We start from the raw sequence: 26194 nt of genomic DNA, 5'->3' as shown, positions 1-26194 counted from the left end.
CATTATTGAGAGAAAATATTTACTTCAAACGTTTCCTCTTACGTTTATAAGTAATACTGATGTTTAGATCCTTTTAATCTGTTCCCCTTAACTGTACCTCTGTAAGTAGATTCCTGTTGGGGTTTTTTTACATGTGTATACTTTAAATTTAAACAGCAATGTTCTTAAGATTGTCTGTTTTATGATTTTCCGTTATTTCAATAAGTTTCGTCTGTTTCGTCTGTTTGATGTTCAATATTGCAAACATATTAATTGAAAACTTGTGAATTTATTAGCATTTTGTGTGCTGGTAACTTGTTTGAAACTCAGAAACAAACAACTGCTGTTTGACTTTTCTTGTGTTTTATGTCTAATAATCTTATATTTCTCTTTATACAGGGTGTTCGGAAAGTCACTGTGCACTTATATAATTATTAACAGACATGTTTCAGTACAGAATATAGGAGGTAAATATGAATGACAATTATACACAATGTTGAAAGTGACCCCTGTTGGCATCAACACAGGCTTGGATCCTTCTTATTTTGTTTCTAAACACCGCTATCAGTTGCTGGCTTGTAATAGACTGAATAAAATATGTTTACAAAACTGGACAGTGACTTTCCGAACACACTGTAGTTTCATTAAAGCTATACTGCATTTATAATAACTTTAAATAATGTTTTGAACTATTTTTAAAACTATGAAGACTTTTATAAATAATGTTTTGAACTATTTTTTAAAACTATGAAGACTTTTATAAATAATGTTTTGAACTATTTTTTAAAACTATGAAGACTTTTATAAATAATGTTTTGAACTATTTTTTAAAACTATGAAGACTTTATAAATAATGTTTTGAACTATTTTTTATGAAGACTTTTATAAATAATGTTTTGAACTATTTTTTAAAACTATGAAGACTTTTATAAATAATGTTTTGAACTATTTTTTAAAACTATGAAGACTTTTATAAATAATGTTTTGAACTATTTTTTAAAACTATGAAGACTTTTATATTATTAGTAGAGTATCTACATTGAAAAATTACTTGAAAATTTTAAGATGGCCGAACTTTGTGAGTTAACGTTGGGATCATGGCCGAAAACATCGATGAAAATAATGATAACCAAGTAATGATATTCTATCAAAAACTATTACTTTAATATTTTTAAAAGAAACCTAACTTTTTAAAACTTGTTTTTTTTTATATTCATGAGACTTGGTACCTTGATCAAAATATTCTACTTGAATATTTTAATCAGTATGACACAGTAGCGAAACTATAGAAGAAGTACCGCAATATCTGAGCCAGTGATGGACCTATTTCTTCAGATTATAACTATAATAATGCTACTTGAGCCATGAAAATGTTTTTCATCTGTTCAGTTCATAATGTTTTTATTTTTGTTGCTTCTTAATATCTTATCCTTCGTTCGTTACCAATTCATATTTCCTGCTCTCGGAAATGAGCTTTGTTCACTATCTGCCTGAAGTTATAACCCTAGGAGGGGTCTAGGAGGGGATAAGTAAATACGATTTATGGCTAACTACTTAATCCTAATCTTAACACCAAATCGATTTTGTAGTAACACTAAAATGGATTAAAATATTCCAAACAATTTTAGTGGAATATAGAAAACCGAATAATTAATTCACGTAAGTAGTATAAATAAGAACTGTTAGAATACTATCACATAAAGATAAATATAATTTGCCTTAGAGATATAGGAATTAGTCTAATATCAGCTTTATTGTGTTCCTAATAGTGTTTCAATGGCATTCTATTTTATACGTTACAATGGAAGACCGACATCAATAAAAACCGTTTCTTATTCTTTCATAATAGCAATTTTCGTATGGCATATAAATTTTGATTGGTTTATCAATATAGCATTTAAGTTGAAGAAATAGGATAATATTGTCTCTAACTACGTTCACAAGACGTTGAATAATATAATTTACAGTTAGAACTTACTTTCTTTATACTGAAGAACATTCATATGCTTTTCATGGATCACAACGCAACGGTAGCAAGATTCCGTTCTGAAACAGAGATGAAGGATTTAATGTGTTTTTATAGAACACCGCAAAACGGAAACAGGATTATGTTCCCAAACAGAAATGAAAGATTTAAGTGTGTTTTTATAGAACACAGCACAACGGAAACAGGATTATGTTCTGAAACAGAAATGAAAGATTTAAATGTGTTTTTATAGAACACAGCACAACGGAAACAGGATTATGTTCTCAAACAGAAATAAAAAATTTAAATGTGTTTTTATAGAACACAGCACAACAGAAGCAGAATTATGTTCTCAAACAGAAATGAAAGATTTAAATGTGTTTTTATAGAACACAGCACAACGGAAACAGGATTATGTTCCCAAACAGAAATGAAAGATTTAAATGTGTTTTTATAGAACACAGCAAAACGAAAACAGAATTATGTTCTGAAACAGAAATGAAATATTTAAATGTGCTTTTATAGAACACAGCACAACGAAAACAGGATTATGTTCTGAAACAAAGATGAAAGATTTAAGTTTTTGTTTTTTTTTTCATACAGCACAGCACAATGGAAGCAAGATTCTCTTCTGAAACAGAGATAAAAGATATAAGTGTTTTCAGAACCACAGCACAACGGAAGCAGGATTCTGTTCTGAAACAGAGATTAAATATTTAAGTGTTTTTAGACAAATCCGAAGAAATATGGAATGGAGTTTTTTCACGCGAAACAGTTCCACTGGGTTTAATTTGGATAGTTATTTACACAGTATAAGAAAGATATTGTGGGTCTTAAAGTGCAGTCATACTATATGCTCATACCACGTTTATGAACTATATTTTTAATATTATTATTGATTAGTGTTCGCACTGTCATAGCGGACATCCAGGGCACAAGATGTCTGACATTATTTAATTTTAGCCATCTCAGATTTTACTCCTTTTGTTAGATGAAATCTTCCATCTGCAAGGTTATGTAAGTGTATTTTGGGTGTAGGTTACAACTATTTAGAATTGATATATTCTTTGCTGGCCCTATTTCGACTTCAAATAAAATTATTAGCTGAACAATGCTGTTAGGTAACAGATGTCACGAGGTAACGTTGTCCACTAGACAAAAAAAGCAAGTTGATGTTTATAATTCAGGTGTTGTTGTTTTTTAATGTTTTTCTTAGTTTGATACAATTTGTGCAGAAATACGTAAGACCTTTTGAGATATATTCAGCGTTTAGTTTTCAATCTTGCAAGAAAGAAGACGTTAAGACTAACCATTGCATAACTAGGTTGTGTTGTGAAAACAATTGAATGGAATATGCGAAACATGTTGGTTAACACTTTATAGGTTAGGAGTTTTCCTAGAAGACCAGTCTTCGAACTTTGAAAATGGTAACAACAGCCCTATTTGTAGTGTGGTAGAATGTAGGTGGTTCTGTGTACCCATTCAGATGTGGCGATCTTCCCTTGTCGAGGATATACTCCACATTATATATAAATGTGCTTATCTTCCCTAATTAAGGACATATGCTATGTTATATATATATGAGGTGATCTTGTCTTGATAAGAATATACGCTGTGTTATTTATATGGAGTACTGTGCAAAAATGTGAGAACAAGGGAATGGTTTCCCCTTCTTTCTATTCACTAAAAATGCGAACTAACTTAGAAAGAAACTTTGTTTGAAGTTAACTACAAAGCTACACAATAAGCTATTCTGCGATCTGCTAACCACGGGTATCGAAACCCGATTTCTAGCATTGTAAGTCTGCAGGCATTCCGCTGTGTCCCAAGGGGAGAGATTGAGAAAAAAACATTAGATAAGATAGAATTCCGTTATGAATAACGTATATCAATACAGAGATGAAATTTGTTGCTACAAATAGTTGTACGAAATCTTTAAAATGGTTGTATTGAAATAATTAGAGACAGAACAATCTTCATAATTAGACACAGGACAAAATTCATAATTAGACACAGGACAAACTTCATAATTAGACACAGGACAATCTTCATAATTAGACACAGGACAATCTTCATAATTAGATACAGGACAATCTTCATAATTAGAGACAGAACAATCTTCATAATTAGACACAGGACAAACTTCATAATTAGACACAGGACAAACTTCATAATTAGACACAGGACAATCTTCATAATTAGATACAGGACAATCTTCATAATTAGACACAGGACAAACTTCATAATTAGACACAGAACAATCTTCATAATTAGACACAGGACAAACTTCATAATTAGACACAGGACAAACTTCATAATTAGACACAGGACAATCTTCATAATTAGATACAGGACAATCTTCATAATTAGACACAGGACAAACTTCATAATTAGACACAGGACAAACTTCATAATTAGACACAGAACAATCTTCATAATTAGAGACAGAACAATCTTCATAATTAGACACAGGACAAACTTCATAATTAGACACAGGACAATCTTCATAATTAGACACAGGACAAACTTCATAATTAGACACAGGACAAACTTCATAATTAGACACAGGACAATCTTCATAATTAGACACAGGACAATCTTCATAATTAGACACAGGACAATCTTCATAATTAGATACAGGACAATCTTCATAATTAGACACAGGACAAACTTCATAATTAGACACAGGACAATCTTCATAATTAGACACAGGACAATCTTCATAATTAGATAGAGGACAATCTTCATAATTAGACACAGGACAATCTTCATAATTAGACACAGGACAAACTTCATAATTAGACACAGGACAATCTTCATAATTAGACACAGGACAATCTTCATAATTAGATAGAGGACAATCTTCATAATTAGATACAGGACAATCTTCATAATTAGACACAGGACAATCTTCATAATTAGACACAGGACAATCTTCATAATTAAGAACAGGACAATCTTCATAATTAGACACAGGACAAACTTCATAATTAGACACAGGACAAACTTCATAATTAGACACAGGACAATCTTCATAATTAGATACAGGACAATCTTCATAATTAGACACAGGACAATCTTCATAATTAGACACAGGACAATCTTCATAATTAGACACAGAACAATCTTCATAATTAGATACAGGACAATCTTCATAATTAGATACAGGACAATCTTCATAATTAGAGACAGAACAATCTTCATAATTAGACACAGGACAATCTTCATAATTAGACACAGGACAATCTTCATAATTAGAGACAGGACAAACTTCACAATAATAGACAGGACAATTTCCATAATAATAGACAGGACAATTTTCATAATTAGAGACAGGACAATCTTCATAATTAGAGACAGGACAATCTTCATAATTAGAGACAGGACAATCTTCATAATTATAGACAGGACAATCTTCATAATTAGGAACAGGACAATCTTCATAATTATAGACAGAAAAATCTTCATAATTAGGAACAGGACAATCTTCACAATAATAGACAAAATTACACTTGTCAGTTCCACGAAACCAACAACTCTTGCTTGTCTCGTTCAAACAACAAAGCTCTTAGTTACCGACTTGGAACCTTTTATAACAATTCAACTGTCAGAGCAAACGGGAATGTTGTAACTACAACCTGAGAATTTTCTTTGCAGAATTTACAAAGAATATCCTAACGAGATCGTTGTCTATCGAAATAATAAACACAGCAAAATTGTACTCCTTAAATGTTTTGTATCAAACAACCATTGTAATCTACGTGTTTACATGTATTCAAACCACCTGAATGTAGAAATGTTTCAAATCAGATGTAGCATTCTGGGAAACGGTAAACAGGTTAATATTATGGAGAGCACGAATTAGCGAACTTGTACATTTCAGATGATATATACTACAAATATACTATATATCTACAAAACAGTGTTTCCAAGTCTGGGGTCGACATCATGACAGATGTTGGAGATCGGAACACATGTACTGTGTTATCCTCGTGTTTATAATTCATTTTGTGTTAAGTCACTTTTCCATTAATATCACGTGCTTCTCAAGATTATAGAGTTGTCTCATTTAAACTTTTGTCACTTTGAAAACCAATCAATTACTGTGGGGCAAAATGTTAAACCATTTAAAGTCACAGGTTTAAACAGTATATTCTTGGGTGATTTCCAGCATCTCAAGATGTGGAAATTTTCAGTATTTATCTCCAATTTATGAACATTAGTTGTCCTATTGTTCTTACGTAACTGATGTTATGTTTGGACTTTATCTAAAGATATGTTGCTTTCATTTACTTTGAACCAACGTAGGAAAATTGAAATAAACCAAACATATCTGTACAAGTCTGAAATAACTTAGAAAATGTATACGTCGACTGTTTATTTCTTATTTACATAGTGTACAGGGAGCTCTCTGAAAAAAAAAGATTAACAACCAAGTAATTTAGTTTGTGTTAAGATTAACAAGCAGGTAATTTAGTTTGTGTTAAGATTAACAAGCAGGTAATTTAGTTTGTGTTAAGATTAACAAGCAGGTAATTTAGTTTGTGTTAAGATTAACAAGTAAATAATTTAGTTTGTGTTAAGATTAACAAGAAGGTAATTTATTTTGTGTTAAGATTAACAAGAAGGTAATTTAGTTTGTGTTAAGATTAACAAGCAAATAATTTAGTTTGCGTTAAGATTAAGAAGCAGGTAATTTAGTTTGTGTTAAGATTAACAAGAAGGTAATTTAGTTTGTGTTAAGATTAACAAGCAGGTAATTTAGTTTGTGTTAAGATTAACAAGCAGGTAGTTTAACTTGTGTTAAGATTAACAAGCAGGTAATTTAGTTTGTGTTAAGATTAACAAGAAGGTAATTTAGTTTGTGTTAAGATTAACAAGCAGGTAATTTAGTTTGTGTTAAGATTAACAAGCAGGTAATTTAATTTGTGTTAAGATTAACAAGCAGGTACTTTAGTTTGTGTTAAGATTAACAAGCAGGTAATTTAGTTTGTGTTAAGATTAAGAAGCAGGTAATTTGGTTTGTGTTAAGATTAAGAAGAAGGTAATTTAGTTTGTGTTAAGATTAACAAGCAGGTAATTTAATTTGTGTTAAGATTAAGAAGCAAATAATTTAGTTTGTGTTAAGATTAACAAGCAGGTAATTTAGTTTGTGTGAAGATTAACAAGCAGGTAATTTAATTTGTGTTAAGATTACAGCAGGTAATTTAGTTTGTGCTAAGATTAACAAGCAGGTAATTTAGTTTGTGTTAAGATTAACAAGTAAATAATTTAGTTTGTGTTAAGATTAACAAGAAGGTAATTTATTTTGTGTTAAGATTAACAAGAAGGTAATTTAGTTTGTGTTAAGATTAACAAGCAAATAATTTAGTTTGCGTTAAGATTAAGAAGCAGGTAATTTAGTTTGTGTTAAGATTAACAAGAAGGTAATTTAGTTTGTGTTAAGATTAACAAGCAGGTAATTTAGTTTGTGTTAAGATTAACAAGCAGGTAGTTTAACTTGTGTTAAGATTAACAAGCAGGTAATTTAGTTTGTGTTAAGATTAACAAGAAGGTAATTTAGTTTGTGTTAAGATTAACAAGCAGGTAATTTAGTTTGTGTTAAGATTAACAAGCAGGTAATTTAATTTGTGTTAAGATTAACAAGCAGGTACTTTAGTTTGTGTTAAGATTAACAAGCAGGTAATTTAGTTTGTGTTAAGATTAAGAAGCAGGTAATTTGGTTTGTGTTAAGATTAAGAAGAAGGTAATTTAGTTTGTGTTAAGATTAACAAGCAGGTAATTTAATTTGTGTTAAGATTAAGAAGCAAATAATTTAGTTTGTGTTAAGATTAACAAGCAGGTAATTTAGTTTGTGTGAAGATTAACAAGCAGGTAATTTAATTTGTGTTAAGATTAATAAGCAGGTAATTTAGTTTGTGTTAAGATTAACAAGAAGGTAATTTAGTTTGTGTTAAGATTAACAAGCAGGTAGTTTAACTTGTGTTAAGATTAACAAGCAGGTAATTTAGTTTGTGTTAAGATTAACAAGAAGGTAATTTAGTTTGTGTTAAGATTAACAAGCAGGTAATTTAGTTTGTGTTAAGATTAACAAGTAAATAATTTAGTTTGTGTTAAGATTAACAAGAAGGTAATTTATTTTGTGTTAAGATTAACAAGAAGGTAATTTAGTTTGTGTTAAGATTAACAAGCAAATAATTTAGCCTTGCGTTAAGATTAAGAAGCAGGTAATTTAGTTTGTGTTAAGATTAACAAGAAGGTAATTTAGTTTGTGTTAAGATTAACAAGCAGGTAATTTAGTTTGTGTTAAGATTAACAAGCAGGTAGTTTAACTTGTGTTAAGATTAACAAGCAGGTAATTTAGTTTGTGTTAAGATTAACAAGAAGGTAATTTAGTTTGTGTTAAGATTAACAAGCAGGTAATTTAGTTTGTGTTAAGATTAACAAGCAGGTAATTTAATTTGTGTTAAGATTAACAAGCAGGTACTTTAGTTTGTGTTAAGATTAACAAGCAGGTAATTTAGTTTGTGTTAAGATTAAGAAGCAGGTAATTTGGTTTGTGTTAAGATTAAGAAGAAGGTAATTTAGTTTGTGTTAAGATTAACAAGCAGGTAATTTAATTTGTGTTAAGATTAAGAAGCAAATAATTTAGTTTGTGTTAAGATTAACAAGCAGGTAGTTTAACTTGTGTTAAGATTAACAAGCAGGTAATTTAGTTTGTGCTAAGATTAACAAGAAGGTAATTTAGTTTGTGCTAAGATTAACAAGCAGGTAATTTAGTTTGTGTTAAGATTAACAAGCAGGTAATTTAATTTGTGTTAAGATTAACAAGCAGGTACTTTAGTTTGTGTTAAGATTAACAAGCTAGGTAATTTAGTTTGTGTTAAGATTAAGAAGCAGGTAATTTGGTTTGTGCTAAGATTAAGAAGAAGGTAATTTAGTTTGTGTTAAGATTAACAAGCAGGTAATTTAATTTGTGTTAAGATTAAGAAGCAAATAATTTAGTTTGTGTTAAGATTAACAAGCAGGTAATTTAGTTTGTGTGAAGATTAACAAGCAGGTAATTTAATTTGTGTTAAGATTAATAAGCAGGTAATTTAGTTTGTGTTAAGATTAACAAGAAGGTAATTTAGTTTGTGCTAAGATTAACAAGCAGGTAATTTAGTTTGTGCTAAGATTAACAAGAAGGTAATTTAGCTTTGTGTTAAGATTAACAAGCAGGTAATTTAGTTTGTGCTAAGATTAACAAGCAGGTAGTTTAACTTGTGTTAAGATTAACAAGCAGGTAATTTAGTTTGTGCTTAAGATTAACAAGAAGGTAATTTAGTTTGTGCTAAGATTAACAAGCAGGTAATTTAGTTTGTGCTAAGATTAACAAGCAGGTAATTTAATTTGTGTTAAGATTAACAAGCAGGTACTTTAGTTTGTGCTAAGATTAACAAGCAGGTAATTTAGTTTGTGCTAAGATTACAAGCAGGTAATTTGGTTTGTGTTAAGATTAAGAAGAAGGTAATTTAGTTTGTGTTAAGATTAACAAGCAGGTAATTTAATTTGTGTTAAGATTAAGAAGCAAATAATTTAGTTTGTGTTAAGATTAACAAGCAGGTAATTTAGTTTGTGTGAAGATTAACAAGCAGGTAATTTAATTTGTGTTAAGATTAATAAGCAGGTAATTTAGTTTGTGTTAAGATTAACAAGAAGGTAATTTAGTTTGTGTTAAGATTAACAAGCAGGTAATTTAGTTTGTGTTAAGATTAACAAGAAGGTAATTTAGTTTGTGTTAAGATTAACAAGCAGGTAATTTAGTTTGTGTTAAGATTAACAAGCAGGTAATTTAATTTGTGTTAAGATTAACAAAAATGTAATTTAGTTTGTGTTAAGATTAACAAGCAGGTAATTTAATTTGTGTTAAGATTAACAAAAATGTAATTTAGTTTGTGTTAAGATTAACAAAAATATAATTTAGTTTGCGTTAAGATTAACAAAAATGTAATTTAGTTTGTGTTAAGATTAACAAGCAGGTAATTTAGTTTGTGTTAAGATTAACAAGCAGGTAATTTAATTTGTGTTAAGATTAACAAGCAGGTACTTTAGTTTGTGTTAAGATTAACAAGCAGGTAATTTAGTTTGTGTTAAGATTAAGAAGCAGGTAATTTGGTTTGTGTTAAGATTAAGAAGAAGGTAATTTAGTTTGTGTTAAGATTAACAAGCAGGTAATTTAATTTGTGTTAAGATTAAGAAGCAAATAATTTAGTTTGTGTTAAGATTAACAAGCAGGTAATTTAGTTTGTGTGAAGATTAACAAGCAGGTAATTTAATTTGTGTTAAGATTAATAAGCAGGTAATTTAGTTTGTGTTAAGATTAACAAGAAGGTAATTTAGTTTGTGTTAAGATTAACAAGCAGGTAATTTAGTTTGTGTTAAGATTAACAAGAAGGTAATTTAGTTTGTGTTAAGATTAACAAGCAGGTAATTTAGTTTGTGTTAAGATTAACAAGCAGGTAATTTAATTTGTGTTAAGATTAACAAAAATGTAATTTAGTTTGTGTTAAGATTAACAAGCAGGTAATTTAATTTGTGTTAAGATTAACAAAAATGTAATTTAGTTTGTGTTAAGATTAACAAAAATATAATTTAGTTTGCGTTAAGATTAACAAAAATATAATTTAGTTTGCGTTAAGATTAACAAAAATGTAATTTAGTTTGTGTTAAGATTAACAAGCAGGTAATTTAGTTTGTGTTAAGATTAACAAGAAGGTAATTTACTTTGTGTTAAGATTAACAGGCAGGTACTTTAGTTTGTGTTAAGATTAACAAGCAGGTAATTTAGTTTGTGTTAAGATTAACAAGTAAATAATTTAGTTTGTGTTAAGATTAACAAGAAGGTAATTTATTTTGTGTTAAGATTAACAAGTAAATAATTTAGTTTGTGTTAAGATTAACAAGAAGGTAATTTATTTTGTGTTAAGATTAACAAGAAGGTAATTTAGTTTGTGTTAAGATTAACAAGTAAATAATTTAGTTTGCGTTAAGATTAAGAAGCAGGTAATTTAGTTTGTGTTAAGATTAACAAGAAGGTAATTTAGTTTGTGTTAAGATTAACAAGCAGGTAATTTAGTTTGTGTTAAGATTAACAAGAAGGTAATTTACTTTGTGTTAAGATTAACAGGCAGGTACTTTAGTTTGTGTTAAGATTAACAAGCAGGTAATTTAGTTTGTGTTAAGATTAACAAGAAGGTAATTTAGTTTGTGTTAAGATTAACAAGCAGGTAATTTAGTTTGTGTTAAGATTAACAAGAAGGTAATTTAGTTTGTGTTAAGATTAACAAGCAGGTAATTTAGTTTGTGTTAAGATTAACAAGAACGTAATTTAGTTTGTGTTAAGATTAACTAGCAGGTAATTTAGTTTGTGTTAAGACTAGCAAGAAGGTAATTTAGTTTGTGTTATTTGCTTTAATTTACTCAAAACAAATCAGTGCAGTAAAAACATACCCAAAGGAGAATCCATGGAGTCCAGCCCCCCCTTCAATAAAACACGGACATTCTTTTTATCACAAAAAATTAAAAGAAACACGGATGGAGCAGCTTCTGCCAGTGGTTAGGACTGTAATAATAGTGCCATCCAATGGTGTGGATAGATTTTTATTTTTTATTTCTGTATGTTTTATATCGGATAACCCCTCTCTTTTAGAGTAAGAACCTTTCTCTGATGTTAGGGTTAACTGTGCATGGCTAATGACAGTGACAACTCGATTTGTTGCTTTAAAGAAAATGCCAATACACAGTTAACCTATAAAATTATAGTTTTATATTTAACGTATAAATATTTATGAACTTTTAATCCAACGCTTGTTCAACGATCGAAGTACATTTTTGTTCGATACTTTCCATTTTAAGTCGCTCCCCGGTAAACCTGAAGACACAATTTCAAAACCTGTTATTCGATATCCCTGGTGGGCACATCATAAAGAGTCCACTGTGTATTTTTGCGCTTAACAAAAAAGAGACATTTTTATCTTTTCAAATTGAAAGTTCATTGGTAGATAATTCACATTTCTTCTGATGAAAGATACTTTTGAATTTACCAATATCTTAAAGCAGACAAAGTTTAACGGTGACATTTGTTGTGTTAGTTCTTGTATCGAACCACTGCTTAAAAACTCACCTTTATACAAAATCATCGATCTCTGATATGACATTATGTTTGGCGAGAATAAAACTATACAGGATATACCCAAAGATGCTTTAAAGTGGTAAAATATGTCAACAATTTGAAGAAAACCATGTGGTTTAGTTGTATGTTATTAAACGCAAAGCTATACAAAGAACTATATTTGTTCTACCCACCACGGGTATCGAAACCCGGTTTCTTACAGTATAAGACCGCAGACATACTGTTGTACCTTTGGGGGAAGGTGAAATGAATATGAATTTCAGATTTGTACATGATCCTTGTCAACATTCCCCGTGATATTCGTACCTGATCCTTGTCAACATTCCCCGTGATATTTGTAACTGATCCTTGTCAACATTCCCCGTGATATTCGTACCCGATCCTTGTCAACATTTCCCGTGTTATTTGTACCTGATCCTTGTCAACATTCCCCGTGATATTCGTACCTGATTTTTGTCAACATTCCCCGTGATATTTGTACCTGATCCTTGTCAACATTCCCCGTGATATTTGTAACTGATCCTTGTCAACATTCCCCGTGATATTTGTACCTGATCCTTGTCAACATTTCTCGTGATATTCGTACCTGATCCTTGTTAACATTCCCCGTGATATTCGTACCTGATCCTTGTCAACATTCCCCGTGATATTCGTACCTGATTCTTGTCAACATTCCCCGTGATATTTGTACCTGATCCTTGTCAACATTCCCCGTGATATTCGTACCTGATCCTTGTCAACGTTTCTCGTGATCCCATGAAAGGATGTGGTTTCAGTTCCTGTTCTGATTGTTTAGATAATGTATGTAACACGTGATACGTTGACGATACGTCATTCAGACGGTTAAGGAGTTTTCCTAAGTTTAAATGGTTGGCATTCCAATATATCAACAGCATGTCAAAATCTCGTTTTTATTTGCTAATGTTTCACACACCCAAAGTATAGATACCATGACAAAGTCTTGTTCTGATTTTTTTAATGTTTCACACACCCGAGTATACTTAGCATGACAAAATTTCGTTCTTATTTGTTAATGTTTCATACACCCGATGTTATATGTAGCATGACAAACCATCGTTCTTATTTGTTAATGTTTCACACACCCGATGTTATACTTAGCATGACAAACCATCGTTCTTATTTGTTAATGTTTCACACACCCGATGTTATACTTAGCATGACAAACCATCGTTCTTATTTGTTAATGTTTCACACACCCGATGTTATACTTAGCATGACAAACCATCGTTCTTATTTGTTAATGTTTCACACACCCGATGTTATACTTAGCATGACAAATCATCGTTCTTATTTGTTAATGTTTCACACACCCGATGTTATACTTAGCATGACATATCATAGTTCTTATTTGTTAATGTTTCACACACCCGATGTTATACTTAGCATGACATACCATAGTTCTTATTTGTTAATGTTTCACACACCCGATGTTATACTTAGCATGACAAACCATCGTTCTTATTTGTTAATGTTTCACACACCCGATGTTACACTTAGCATGACAAACCATCGTTCTTATTTGTTAATGTTTCACACACCCGATGTTATACTTAGCATGACATACCATAGTTCTTATTTGTTAATGTTTCACACACCCGATGTTATACTTAGCATGACATACCATAGTTCTTATTTGTTAATGTTTCACACACCCGATGTTATTCTTAGCATGACAAACCATCGTTCTTATTTGTTAATGTTTCACACACCCGATGTTACACTTAGCATGACAAACCATCGTTCTTATTTGTTAATGTTTCACACACCCGATGTTATACTTAGCATGACAAACCATCGTTCTTATTTGTTAATGTTTCACACACCCGATGTTATACTTAGCATGACAAACCATCGTTCTTATTTGTTAATGTTTCACACACCCGATGTTATACTTAGCATGACAAACCATCGTTCTTATTTGTTAATGTTTCACACACCTGATGTTATACTTAGCATGACAAACCATCGTTCTTATTTGTTAATGTTTCACACACCCGATGTTATACTTAGCATGACAAACCATCGTTCTTATTTGTTAATGTTTCACACACCCGATGTTATACTTAGCATGACAAACCATCGTTCTTATTTGTTAATGTTTCACACACCTGATGTTATACTTAGCATGACAAACCATCGTTCTTATTTGTTAATGTTTCACACACCCGATGTTATACTTAGCATGACAAACCATCGTTCTTATTTGTTAATGTTTACACACCCGATGTTATACTTAGCATGACATACCATAGTTCTTATTTGTTAATGTTTCACACACCCGATGTTATACTTAGCATGACATACCATAGTTCTTATTTGTTAATGTTTCACACACCCGATGTTATACTTAGCATGACAAACCATCGTTCTTATTTGTTAATGTTTCACACACCCGATGTTATACTTAGCATGACAAACCATCGTTCTTATTTGTTAATGTTTCACACACCTGATGTTATACTTAGCATGACAAACCATCGTTCTTATTTGTTAATGTTTCACACACCCAATGTTATACTTAGCATGACAAACCATCGTTCTTATTTGTTAATGTTTCACACACCCGATGTTATACTTAGCATGACAAACCATAGTCCTTATTTGTTAATGTTTCACACACCCGATGTTACACTTAGCATGACAAACCATCGTTCTTATTTGTTAATGTTTCACACACCCGATGTTATACTTAGCATGACAAACCATCGTTCTTATTTGTTAATGTTTCACACACCCGATGTTATACTTAGCATGACAAACCATCGTTCTTATTTGTTAATGTTTCACACACCCGATGTTATACTTAGCATGACAAACCATCGTTCTTATTTGTTAATGTTTCACACACCCGATGTTATACTTAGCATGACAAACCATCGTTCTTATTTGTTAATGTTTCACACACCCTATGTTATACTTAGCATGACAAACCATCGTTCTTATTTGTTAATGTTTCACACACCCGATGTTATACTTAGCATGACAAACCATCGTTCTTATTTGTTAATGTTTCACACACCCAATGTTATACTTAGCATGACAAACCATCGTTCTTATTTGTTAATGTTTCACACACCCGATGTTATACTTAGCATGACAAACCATCGTTCTTATTTGTTAATGTTTCACACACCCGATGTTATACTTAGCATGACAAACCATCGTTCTTATTTGTTAATGTTTCACACACCCGATGTTATACTTAGCATGACAAACCATCGTTCTTATTTGTTAAGGTTTCACACACCCGATGTTATACTTAGCATGACAAACCATCGTTCTTATTTGTTAAGGTTTCACACACCCGATGTTATACTTAGCATGACAAACCATCGTTCTTATTTGTTAATGTTTCACACACCCAATGTTATACTTAGCATGACAAACCATCGTTCTTATTTGTTAATGTTTCACACACCCGATGTTATACTTAGCATGACAAACCATCGTTCTTATTTGTTAATGTTTCACACACCCGATGTTATACTTAGCATGACAAACCATCGTTCTTATTTGTTAATGTTTCACACACCCGATGTTACACTTAGCATGACAAACCATCGTTCTTATTTGTTAATGTTTCACACACCCGATGTTACACTTTACATCAAAGCTCCATTTTCAGTGGACTTTATTCAAATTTTAAAGGTTTCATTCCTTAAGTTATTAAATAAAATCCAGTTACAACCCTTTGATATAGATTGTTTATGATATTATTGAAACCAACAGCTCTTTGGAACAAAAGCTGAGGTCACTAAACAAATTCTTAGAGAGAAATGCTTTCCTGTTATCTTTCCAAAACGTGTAATTTTTCTCCATAACTGAAAACTAAATATTCTACCTGCTGTTATATTAATGTCTAGAAAAATAACAGTTACTCTAATAATATTCTACTTAAACATTATTTTATATGTTATTAAGAATATAATTAATAAATTAATGAGACAGTGATATGCACAGGTTCAGTCACTTAGAAATGTGTTTTTTAAAACAAAGTTTTGGTTAAACGTGCTCTTCAATTTTAAGAACTAATCACATCTGTTGAATACCTCGCTGTTGGTATACGAGCTCACGTGCCTGAAGTGCAACCTAGGATATACTGCACCAACCACTAAAAGGTTTTTCCAGCTGACTACACTAACACCATGACGTAAGAGGCTATAATACTATTAGCATTACCAACTACTGTCTTAATGAATATAGTGGCCCGCTAGATTCGTAATCTGACGATCTCGTTTCGAATATCCGATCCACTAAACATACTCGCCCTTTCAGCGATGGGAGCGTTGTAAAGGTGCGATAAATCCCACTATTCTTTGGTAAAAGAGTAGCTTAAGAGTTGGCGGCGGGTGGTGATGACTAGCTGCCTTCCTTTTAGCCTTTCTCTTTTACATTAACGACGTATAGCGCAGATAGCCCTCGCGTAGCTCTGTGTGAAATTGAACACAATATGTTGTTAGGCTTAACTCCAGTTTTTCCGCTTTGTTCTTTATTTTCGGAAAGAATTCCATCTTTTAATGCTAGAATGTCTTGCCATTAAGCTAATAAAACCAATTATTAATCAAAAGACTAGTGTGCTACCACTACGTTTTCAATTGTGGAAATTTTGAAAGAAAAACCGAGCAAAAATATAACCTAACATCTAAACATTATATTATAATATTACAATAACGGAAACAAGTGTTCTTTAAGTTATTTCATTTAAATTCCCCTTTTTATTGATAAAACTACATTGTAAAGATTGTGTGATTACGTTTAACACAAGAAAGTTAACGGATATTTCTGTCCCCTACTATTTACGCCAGCATGTACTTAGTTATATTACCTACATTCGAGCTGTGGACAAAGCACTAATACGAACAGAAAACCCCAGGAAGTAGAAACAGTTGATTAAATCAGGTTAAAATTAACAGCAATGTATCAACTTCTACGAATTTAATTAGAGCCATGCTAGTCACATTATTGGGCACTTTCATGTAGTTCGTTACACAGAGAAAATTTTAATCAAATCGTAAACCACTACGCAATTCACACAATTTTTTATGACGTACATTTTATGACCTTGTTTGAAACAACGTAACGAGAAAAATTACCCTGAATGTTTAGATAAATATTATTGCACTTGTTCCTTTTAATGGGAAACCAAAAAATCAACAGTCCAATCACACTGTTGTTGTGGCCTGGCATGGCCTAGCGCGTAAGGCGTGCGGCTCGTAATCCGAGGGTCGCGGGTTCTCGCCCGTGTCGCGCTAAACATGCTCGCCCTCCCAGCCGTGGGGGTGTATAATGTGACGGTCAGTCCCACTATTCGTTGGTAAAAGAGTAGCCCAAGAGTTGGCGGTGGGTGGTGATGACTAGCTGCCTTCCCTCTAGTCTTACACTGCTAAATTAGGGACGGCTAGCACAGATAGCCCTCGAGTAGCTTTATGCGAAATTCTAAAACAAACAAACAAAAACAAACACTGTTGTTGTATTTCACTAGTATTTTCTTATAAATATAAAAATTCTCTCGTTGGTATAAACACACTGATCTGAAATATTTGGATTCAACAACTGTTACACCTGTAATTATCCCGTGTTCACTGCATAGCAGTTTGTTGGCACGTGGAAAATACGTCATCAGAAAAATAAATCTTAACTGAGAACGAATTGTAACTTGGACATTAGAAAACATTAGTACATGTATGAAGATGTCTGAAACGAAAGAAACAGGAAACTACTGACCTATTATTTATATATAACTTCCAAGTAAAGTTTGACCTAATATTTATATGTCACTTCCAGATAAAGTCCTGCCCTAATATGTATACGTTGCTTCCAAGGAAAGTACTAACTCAACATTTATACGTCACTTCCAAGGAGAGTACTGACTTAGTATTTATATGTCACTTCCAGAGAAAGTTCTGCCCTAATATTTATACGTTGCTTCCAAGGAAAGTACTGACTCAATATTTATACGTCACTTCCAAGGAAAGTTCTGCCCTAATATTTATACGTTGCTTCCAAGGAAAGTACCAACTCAATATTTATACGTCACTTCCAAGGAAAGTTCTGCCCTAATATTTATACGTTGCTTCCAAGGAGAGTACTGACCTAATATCTATAAGCCATTTCACGTAAATGCTCCGTCCACCAGTGAAACCGAACCCTGGATGTTACCATTGCAATCCCGTTAACATACTAGTGGAGATGGTTCTCTAATAATGAGAGAAAGTGACTCCATTCTTGTGGGATCGTTACAAGTAAAATCTGTATATTTCCTCACGGCTTAGTGATCAATACGTTAAGGCTGTGATATTTTCAAAGAAATTGAGACCTTACAATAAAATTTACGAATCCACTTTTATTAAATCATTCCAAATGAGAAAGTAATACATAAACTTATAACAAAAACACAATGGGCCACCTGCTGTGTCCACCGAGAGGAATTGAACCCCTGATATTAGCATTGTAACTCCAAAGATTTACCGTTGTTATAACGGGGGACTCAAACTAAACTAAAATTTAAACCAATCTGCCCCCCCACTCAGTAGTTTAGCGACATTTCTGCAGACCAGCAAACGATATAAACCGTATTTCGATACCTGTGGTAGGCAGAGCACAGGTAGCTTATCGTGTAGCAATGTGCTTAACTTCAAAACAACAGTGACATTTCTACCTTTATCTAAAACTACTACCAGACTAATCAGTTATCACAGAAAATCTGACCATTAACAGTTTATCAGGTTCTAGTAGCATCAGTGTTAAGCTAAATTATGATATCTTAAAACTTTTTCCTTTCACGATAATGATAATGTAATGCGTAATAACAGAACGGACCAATGTTAGAATCTCTTTAAATTCAAGATGTCGGTCGAAACTTTAAGATCGTGATATGGCCACAGATGCATGACTTTACGTGATACAGTCATGGCTGAAACCAATAGATTGGAAAAGCAATAACATTAAAATTATGCGAAAAAATGTTCCCTAATCAAAGTGAACGTTGCCAAAGTTCGGAGTGAAGCGAATCTGTCTCGAAAAATGTATAGAACACGCAGGTTATACGGTATTATTCCAATAAAAGTTCTACTTTAATACCACTGAAATATGCGTTTATTTTTGTCCAATCATATCTTGATTATATTCACTACCTCTGTAACTGACGTTTCGGTTTTTTTTTTGTTTATTATAACTTACTGCTATACGGCCAATCAATCGAACATTTTGTGCAAATGGAAGTAAATTCTATTGATGTTCTGTTCTTAGCCATCGATGTCTTTCTTTTATCTAACATTAGTCATGTCATATTGATATTAGCTTCAGATCAGAATAAACCATCTAAAAACGAGTAGCTCCATATACATCTGTTCCCAATAGACTGTCTCGTGTATCATATTATTTTACTAGATGTCATATCGTCTACTATAAAAAAACAACAACTAATATGTGAGAACAGTAAAACTTATACATTAAAGAAAGTTAATATTTGTTGTAACATCTTAACGTTCGATTACAAACCTGTTTCGTAAGTAGAATGCTGCTACGTTCACATTGTTCGGCGTTCCTAAAATGATTTTTTTTTTTTTTTACCTAAAAGTACATGATTGTATAAGCTATGTTTCAATTACTTGAGAACAAATTGATTGATCTAACTCTAAGCCTCCTGGTAAAAAGTGTAACATCAGGTTTAAACTGTTGTAACTTCGCGTAAAATCACGTGAATCATATATCTCACAAAATAAATGAGTCAGGTATCATTCTAATATGTTTCAAAGTTCGACTTACTTCTGGGGACTGTGTCAGGTAAGGTGGATTGTGAACAACATTATTTTATGTCACTATTTAACACTTTGTTTGCTGCGGCATTGGACACTGTCATATGATACAGACCTTTTACTTAATATTTCATGGATAGGGGCAGTGGAGTATTAATGTTTATAATATTATAAATACATGAGAATATCGAAATACACGTCATTACGATAGTAAATGTGCTGGTCTCCAGGATGCCAATAAATTCAAGGAAATCAGTCAGCAACAAGACTTATCAACCCACAGTTGTCAATTGGTCCTCATTCAGGACCCACGTTTAAGGCACCAAGAGAGCCAGTGCCTCACATTCACACTGTGAGCTGCAGTTGGCCATCAAAGATTCCAATGTGATGGATGCGTGTGCCTAAAATTGTTATTTATATTCAAAAGTTGAGGACTTAGTATCAGATTTGAGGTCTCTCTTCCAACACTTTTCAAATTTCAAACGGACTAAGAAGAGATTATTTCTGGATGTCCAGGTAATCCTACCATATCAAAGCATCCAATTATTGTCCATTTTGTTAGCGTAAATCGAAAATACAATAGATATAGGTCTACAATATCTTAATCGACAATCCAACTCCATCCGGTGCAGATGTTGATCCTGATGTCTAAGTGAATTTTACAGTTTACATCCATCTTAAATCGTGTAACAGCTTGAGGCATTACTTTCCAAAATAATCCCTTAATATAAATGATTAACATGAAAATAAATAAAAAAAACATTTCACTAGGAAAAAAAAAGGATACTTGCCTGCTTTCAATAAGAAATTTGTCACCACTGACTTCTCTGCAGACCCCCTTACTCGAAATAGTGCCATTATAAATTAAAATGGGATCCTGGACACCCTTCTGGAACCAGCTACCCGACCATTTGTCCGGAAACTGACAACTACCTGAAAATATAATCATTTGAGGTTAAAGGTCAATTATGATACCTAAAGCACGATGTTTCATCTTCTTTTAAAGAATACTTGTATGGATACGGACCGACACGTGATAAGAGCTGAACGCCATTCTCGTACGTTCAAGTCCAATATTTTTTATTACAAATGTAACAATACATTTAACACTTACAAACGTACGTACAAAATAAGATTTAGGCCCGGCATGGCCAAGTGTGTTAAGGCGTGCGACTCGTAATCGCGGGTTCGCATCCACGTCTCGCCAAACATGCTCGCCCTTTCAGCCGTGGATGCGTTATAATGTGACGGTCAATCCCACTATTCGTTGTTAAAAGAGTAGCCCAACAGTTGGCGGTGGGTGGTGATGACTAGTTGCCTTCCCTCTAGGCTTACACTGCTAACTTAGGAACGGCTAGCGCAGATAGCCCTCGTGTAGCTTTGTGCGAAATTCAAAAACAAACAAACAAAATAAGATTTGAAAACAATTTTCGAAGACGAAAAACAAGTTGTATCGTTCTTTACCGATTATGAATCAAACCCACAGTATCTAAATAATTAGCATTAAATAAAACAAACTAGGGCAGACGAAGTTCCTTCTTCGATACGTAATCCAGAACGAAAAAAACAGTAATTTAATAACAGTTCGAAAGAGTATTAAAGAACAAAAATGAAACAACTACCAGTTAGAAAATTATAGTAAAAAATCTATTACTGTCTATTATATGATTCGCTGTTAAAGTGTACAGCTATAAAAAAGGATATTTGTACTCAGCCCACTACTGGTATCGAAACCCGGTTTTTAGCGTTGTAAGTCCGCAGACATACCGTTGAGCCACTGGGGGCACCCAGTTTCTTGTTTGTTTTTTGGAATTTCGCACAAAGCTACTTGCGGGCTATCTGTGCTAGCCGTCCCTAATTTAGCAGTGTAAGACTAGAGGGAAGGCAGCTAGTCATCACCACCCACCGCCAACTCTTGGGCTACTCTTTTACCAACGAATAGTGGGATCGACCGTCACTTTATAACGCCCCCACGGCTGGGAGGGCGAGCATGTTTGGCGCGACTCGGGCGCGAACCCGCGAGCCCCAGATTACGAGTCGCACGCCTTACGCGCTTGGCCATGCCAAGCCCACCCGGTTTCTAGCCGCATAAATACGCAAACATACTAGGAGCACTGTTATTTGAAACATAAATTAATTTTACCTACAAAATATTATGCCTTGTAACAGAACGCTTGGAAGCTTGAAGTAAAACAGCAAATAGTCAGTGTTCTATCACGAGACAGCTATTATATCTTCAACATTCACAACCTGATAAAAATACGTATTTGATCTCTTTTAATATCAGAATACAAACTAGGCTTTGATTAGTGGCTTCCACACGACTACATAATAGTTGATAATTTATCTTCATGTTCTTGCTGAGTTTATCTAAATAGAATAAACAACATTATCGTGGCCAATATATTAGTTATGTTATCTATTATTTAATGCTAACTTTACAATGGTCTAAATACAATAGATATATCATAATTTATTTTATCTCGTCATTGTTGTCATGGTTAGTTCTTTACACAGGTTTAATATAGTTATTATTATTTTTTAACAAGAGAACCCAGGATCGAACCCTGGTTCGTGCTCATTTTTAAAGCCTTCACTTCAAAACGACAAAAGAATTAAGAGTAGAAGTTTATATTTTTATTCGAATCCCTAATTTTAGCGTTGTAAATCCAAAGACACCGCTGTACCAGCAGAAGACTTTTTTTATTGGTAAGCACAAGGCTACACAATGTGCTGTCCGTGATATAACCACCACGGGTATCAAAATTGTTTGTTTTTTACAATGGGGAAGTTTAGAATAACGTAATTAGTAATTACTGTCTAATAATGATATTATAACAAATAGCAACTAGTTAGTAGATAGCTAAGGATGATGTTATAGGCTCTTCACCAAGAGACAAACATACTTTGTCAGATGATCTCGTATAAATATTAAAAAGAAATATTGGGTGTAACTACTTTCGTTTCAGAATAAATTTTGGCTTGTAAAAATGCTTCTATATAAATAATTTCATGACTTTATCAATAATAGATGTAACAAACAGTAACCCTCAATAATAATTAATGAGATTATTTTGATTTAACCAAGTATATTTCTAATTATTTGATATATCATTTAGGCAGAGAATTCATGATGAAACTTTGTAGAATGAACGGCAATTGCGTGTTGTGGAGACACATATGTAGAGGACGACGTTTCGAAAGTATTCCGCTTTTCATCTTCAGATCAGTGTGTGTGCAACGCAAACGCAAACTAATGTGGCAGGGGTTTAGTTTAGAGAGAGAGAAATCTGAAGAATTCTTTCTCCAAGTGGGGTGATTAGGAACGTTGTGGTTCCTCTTCGTCCCCTTACGTGAAATATTATTGAAATTAGCAGGGGGTTTCTTGTTTTTTTTTTTTGTTTTGACTCTTGTGTGTGTAAGTGTTATTGGTCTTTCATAGTGCCCTGGTGAATTGTAGAGAACTGTTATGATTGGTTGGATTATCACTTTTTCTGATTGGTGGAAAGATTTCTTGTAGATTCAACCAATGGCAGCCACAGGTTACTCACCTCTAATTCAGAATCTCTGTAAAGATTTAATATTAAATGATTCGTTGATTTTATTTGTCTTCCACAATTTGTCTGAGTCGATGATTCTAGTTTTCTCCCAGTTTATTCTGTGTCTAGTTGGCGTGGCATGCTCTGCAATGGCTGAATTTTGTGTTTTCATGAGTGTTGTGTTATCGTTATGTTCTTCTATTCTTGTCACAAGTTTTCTTCCCGTTTCTCCAATGTATGTATCGTTAAAGGAACGCAGAATTTCAAAGATAGCGTTTTAAGGTTCTCTTAGGTAGGTCGCTGTTTGTTTTTTACCAGAATGGATCTTAACGTACTGTAGGATTCCCAACGGACTTCTGTGTTGAATTTCTTGGTTATGCGTTTGAGTTTTTCACTGTAATGTTGCAGGTGTGGTAGTGACAATTATCTTTTCTTTCTGTTTTGGTCTTTTTAAAGAGTTTTTGATGAAGAAGAAGGTGGGTAATCATTATCTTTAAAACTCTACGATCTTTTGGCGTTCTGTTTCGATGGATGTCTTATCACAAATATTTCCTGCTCTCTTGTTTAGACATTGGATTATACCACATTTTATTGAAGTGGATGATAGGACTGGTGTAGGTATCTGTTCGTGTGGGTGGGTTTTCTGTATATAGTTGTGTTTATTTGTCTTGCTTGTTTGCTGATGGAGATGTCAAAAAACGGTAGACTGTGTTGTTCTTCCATTTCCATGGTGATGTCGATTCTTTTGTCTACGGAATTGAGATGTCAATTTTTTTTTTATTTTTATAAAAGTACAGCCCTCCAGTGACACAACGGCATGTCTGCGGGTATACAACGCTAGAAATTGGGTTTCAATATCCGTGGTGGTGGAGCACAAATAGCCCTTTGTGTAACTTCATGCTTAACTTCAAACAAATAAAAATAAGTACAAGAGCGTCCAGAGTATAGGGAGAAGCCATTTTTAAATTGCAAATAAAACACGTAGGAAAATTTGCTTCGTTTGCACGTGCTTATTGAAGGAAGCTTCGGATGTGAAGTGTTTCAAATTTAGTTGTGTTTATATGTTGCATTTATTTTACCATCTGGTCTTCCTTACCCATGGGCCCCGGCATGGCCAAGTGGTTAAAGCACTCGACTCGTAATCTGAGGGACGCGAGTTCGAATCCCCGTCGCATCAAACATGCTCGCCCTTTCAGCCGTGGGGGTATTGTAATGTGACGGTCAATCCCACTATTCGTTGGTAAAGGAGTAGCCCAAGAGTTGGCGGTGGGTGATGATGACTATCTGCCTTCCCTCTTACACTGCTAAATTAGGGACGGCTAGCGCAGGTAGCCCTCGATTATCTTTGCTCGAAATTCAAAACAAACCAAACCTCACCGAGCATGAAAAACAATCAACTTTGTAGCTTTGTGTTATAAAGTCCAGGAAGATGATGGCGGTGTAATGGTTTTACGTATGACTAGAAGAAAAAAAAACAATCCCTTCTTGAGCAGACAGTGACTGATATGGGGCTCTGGACTTTTTGATTAAACATCGTTTCTCGTGTTTAATAACACTGCTTCTCAGGTCACTTAGAAATTAGCTCAATAGTCTGTTGTTCTTAGGACTATGAGCGAACGATACAAGCGCTGGGTTTACAAGCTAGTGTGGATTTCAGAAGCTTAGAGGAAAAGCTGTACATTTTGTATTGTACATTCATAATCCATAAAGCCACTTTTGAATCAATTAGCACAACCACTCAATCTACACTAAGAAAGAGGTCGACTACTTCTCTTATAAAGCTTAAAGTGCGAGGAATATTTTGTGGTTTTAAAGGAATCTAATCGGACTAGCCAGATCCGAAATCAAGAACTCTCGACTTCACGGTCACCCTGCGCACTCCGAAGCTCTATCATTCTGTTTTAGTTATTTCTACAGTATGCCTTATGTTACGTAGATCATTTCATAACGAAACTGTGAAGATATCTCAGGATAGTGAGACGTGGAACACTGTCATTACCTTGATGAACTGCAGCCCTCACGAGCACAGCACGTATTCATTATGTCACGTCAATAAATCCATTATCTTGCAACCGATAGAGCGTCAAGTACTAGTACAGCAGATAGAATTCTTATGAGTGTTACATGGCCGACAAAAACCAGTTTATTTCCACGTTTATTCCCAACGACAATACGCTGATAAAGTGAATTAAAATATATAACTGAAAACTCTATTGACGTATAAAGCATACAAACATTCGAGTATATTGAAAAAAAAAAATTAAGAGAAACGTAGAGGAAAAAGAGTTTTTATTTCTGAGCGAATTAAAAAGACGAACGTGTTAATTAACTGATGACAGACAAACAAAATGTCCTAGGTGTTTACATAGAGTAGACCCCGAACACGTGATGTAATAACTTATAGTCACTTGGCATCAGCATCTGGCACTCAGTAAGAGCTCTATTACGATGTTTACGCATACCTACTCCACTGAACTATTTATTATGCTGATTTGTTTTGTTTTCTATTTATAAATCAATTTATTTTTAACTGATTAAAGGAATATAATAACTCGATTCTGAAACATCTAATTTTTATCAAATGATTCTTATCGGTAGAACTCTCAAAACGTAGAAATTATGAACAGAAACTTGAATCAACGATCACTCACAAGTACGAAAATAAAAACACAAAACGTCACGAAGTTTTTGTCCTTCATCGCAAATCTTCGCAATTATCTGATTATTTGTTCTGTGTTAACCGAAAGGATTGAGCCCT

The 26194-nt window shown here is 33.1% G+C and overlaps 2 protein-coding genes across 4 annotated transcripts in view; one reads left to right on the top strand and one right to left on the bottom strand.

Moving 5' to 3' along the window:
- The window catches only part of LOC143245225 (uncharacterized), a 418752-nt gene that overhangs the window by 47255 nt on the left and 345303 nt on the right, over positions 1–26194 (bottom strand). For all 3 annotated transcript variants that reach the window (XM_076491339.1, XM_076491342.1, XM_076491340.1), the window contains 2 exons: positions 20689–20830; positions 1958–2025 (listed from right to left, as the gene is read on the bottom strand). In XM_076491339.1, coding sequence (XP_076347454.1) covers positions 1958–2025; positions 20689–20830 — 210 coding nt within the window. The remainder of the gene's footprint in view (positions 1–1957; positions 2026–20688; positions 20831–26194) is intronic.
- The window catches only part of LOC143245228 (glycoprotein 3-alpha-L-fucosyltransferase A-like), a 524457-nt gene that overhangs the window by 423031 nt on the left and 75232 nt on the right, over positions 1–26194 (top strand). The gene's annotated exons all lie outside the window — the stretch shown is intronic.

Source organism: Tachypleus tridentatus, chromosome 2 (genome assembly GCF_004210375.1).
Source record: "Tachypleus tridentatus isolate NWPU-2018 chromosome 2, ASM421037v1, whole genome shotgun sequence".
NCBI classification, from domain to species: Eukaryota; Metazoa; Arthropoda; class Merostomata; order Xiphosura; family Limulidae; genus Tachypleus; species Tachypleus tridentatus.
This window is presented reverse-complemented; position numbering and strand designations above follow the sequence as displayed.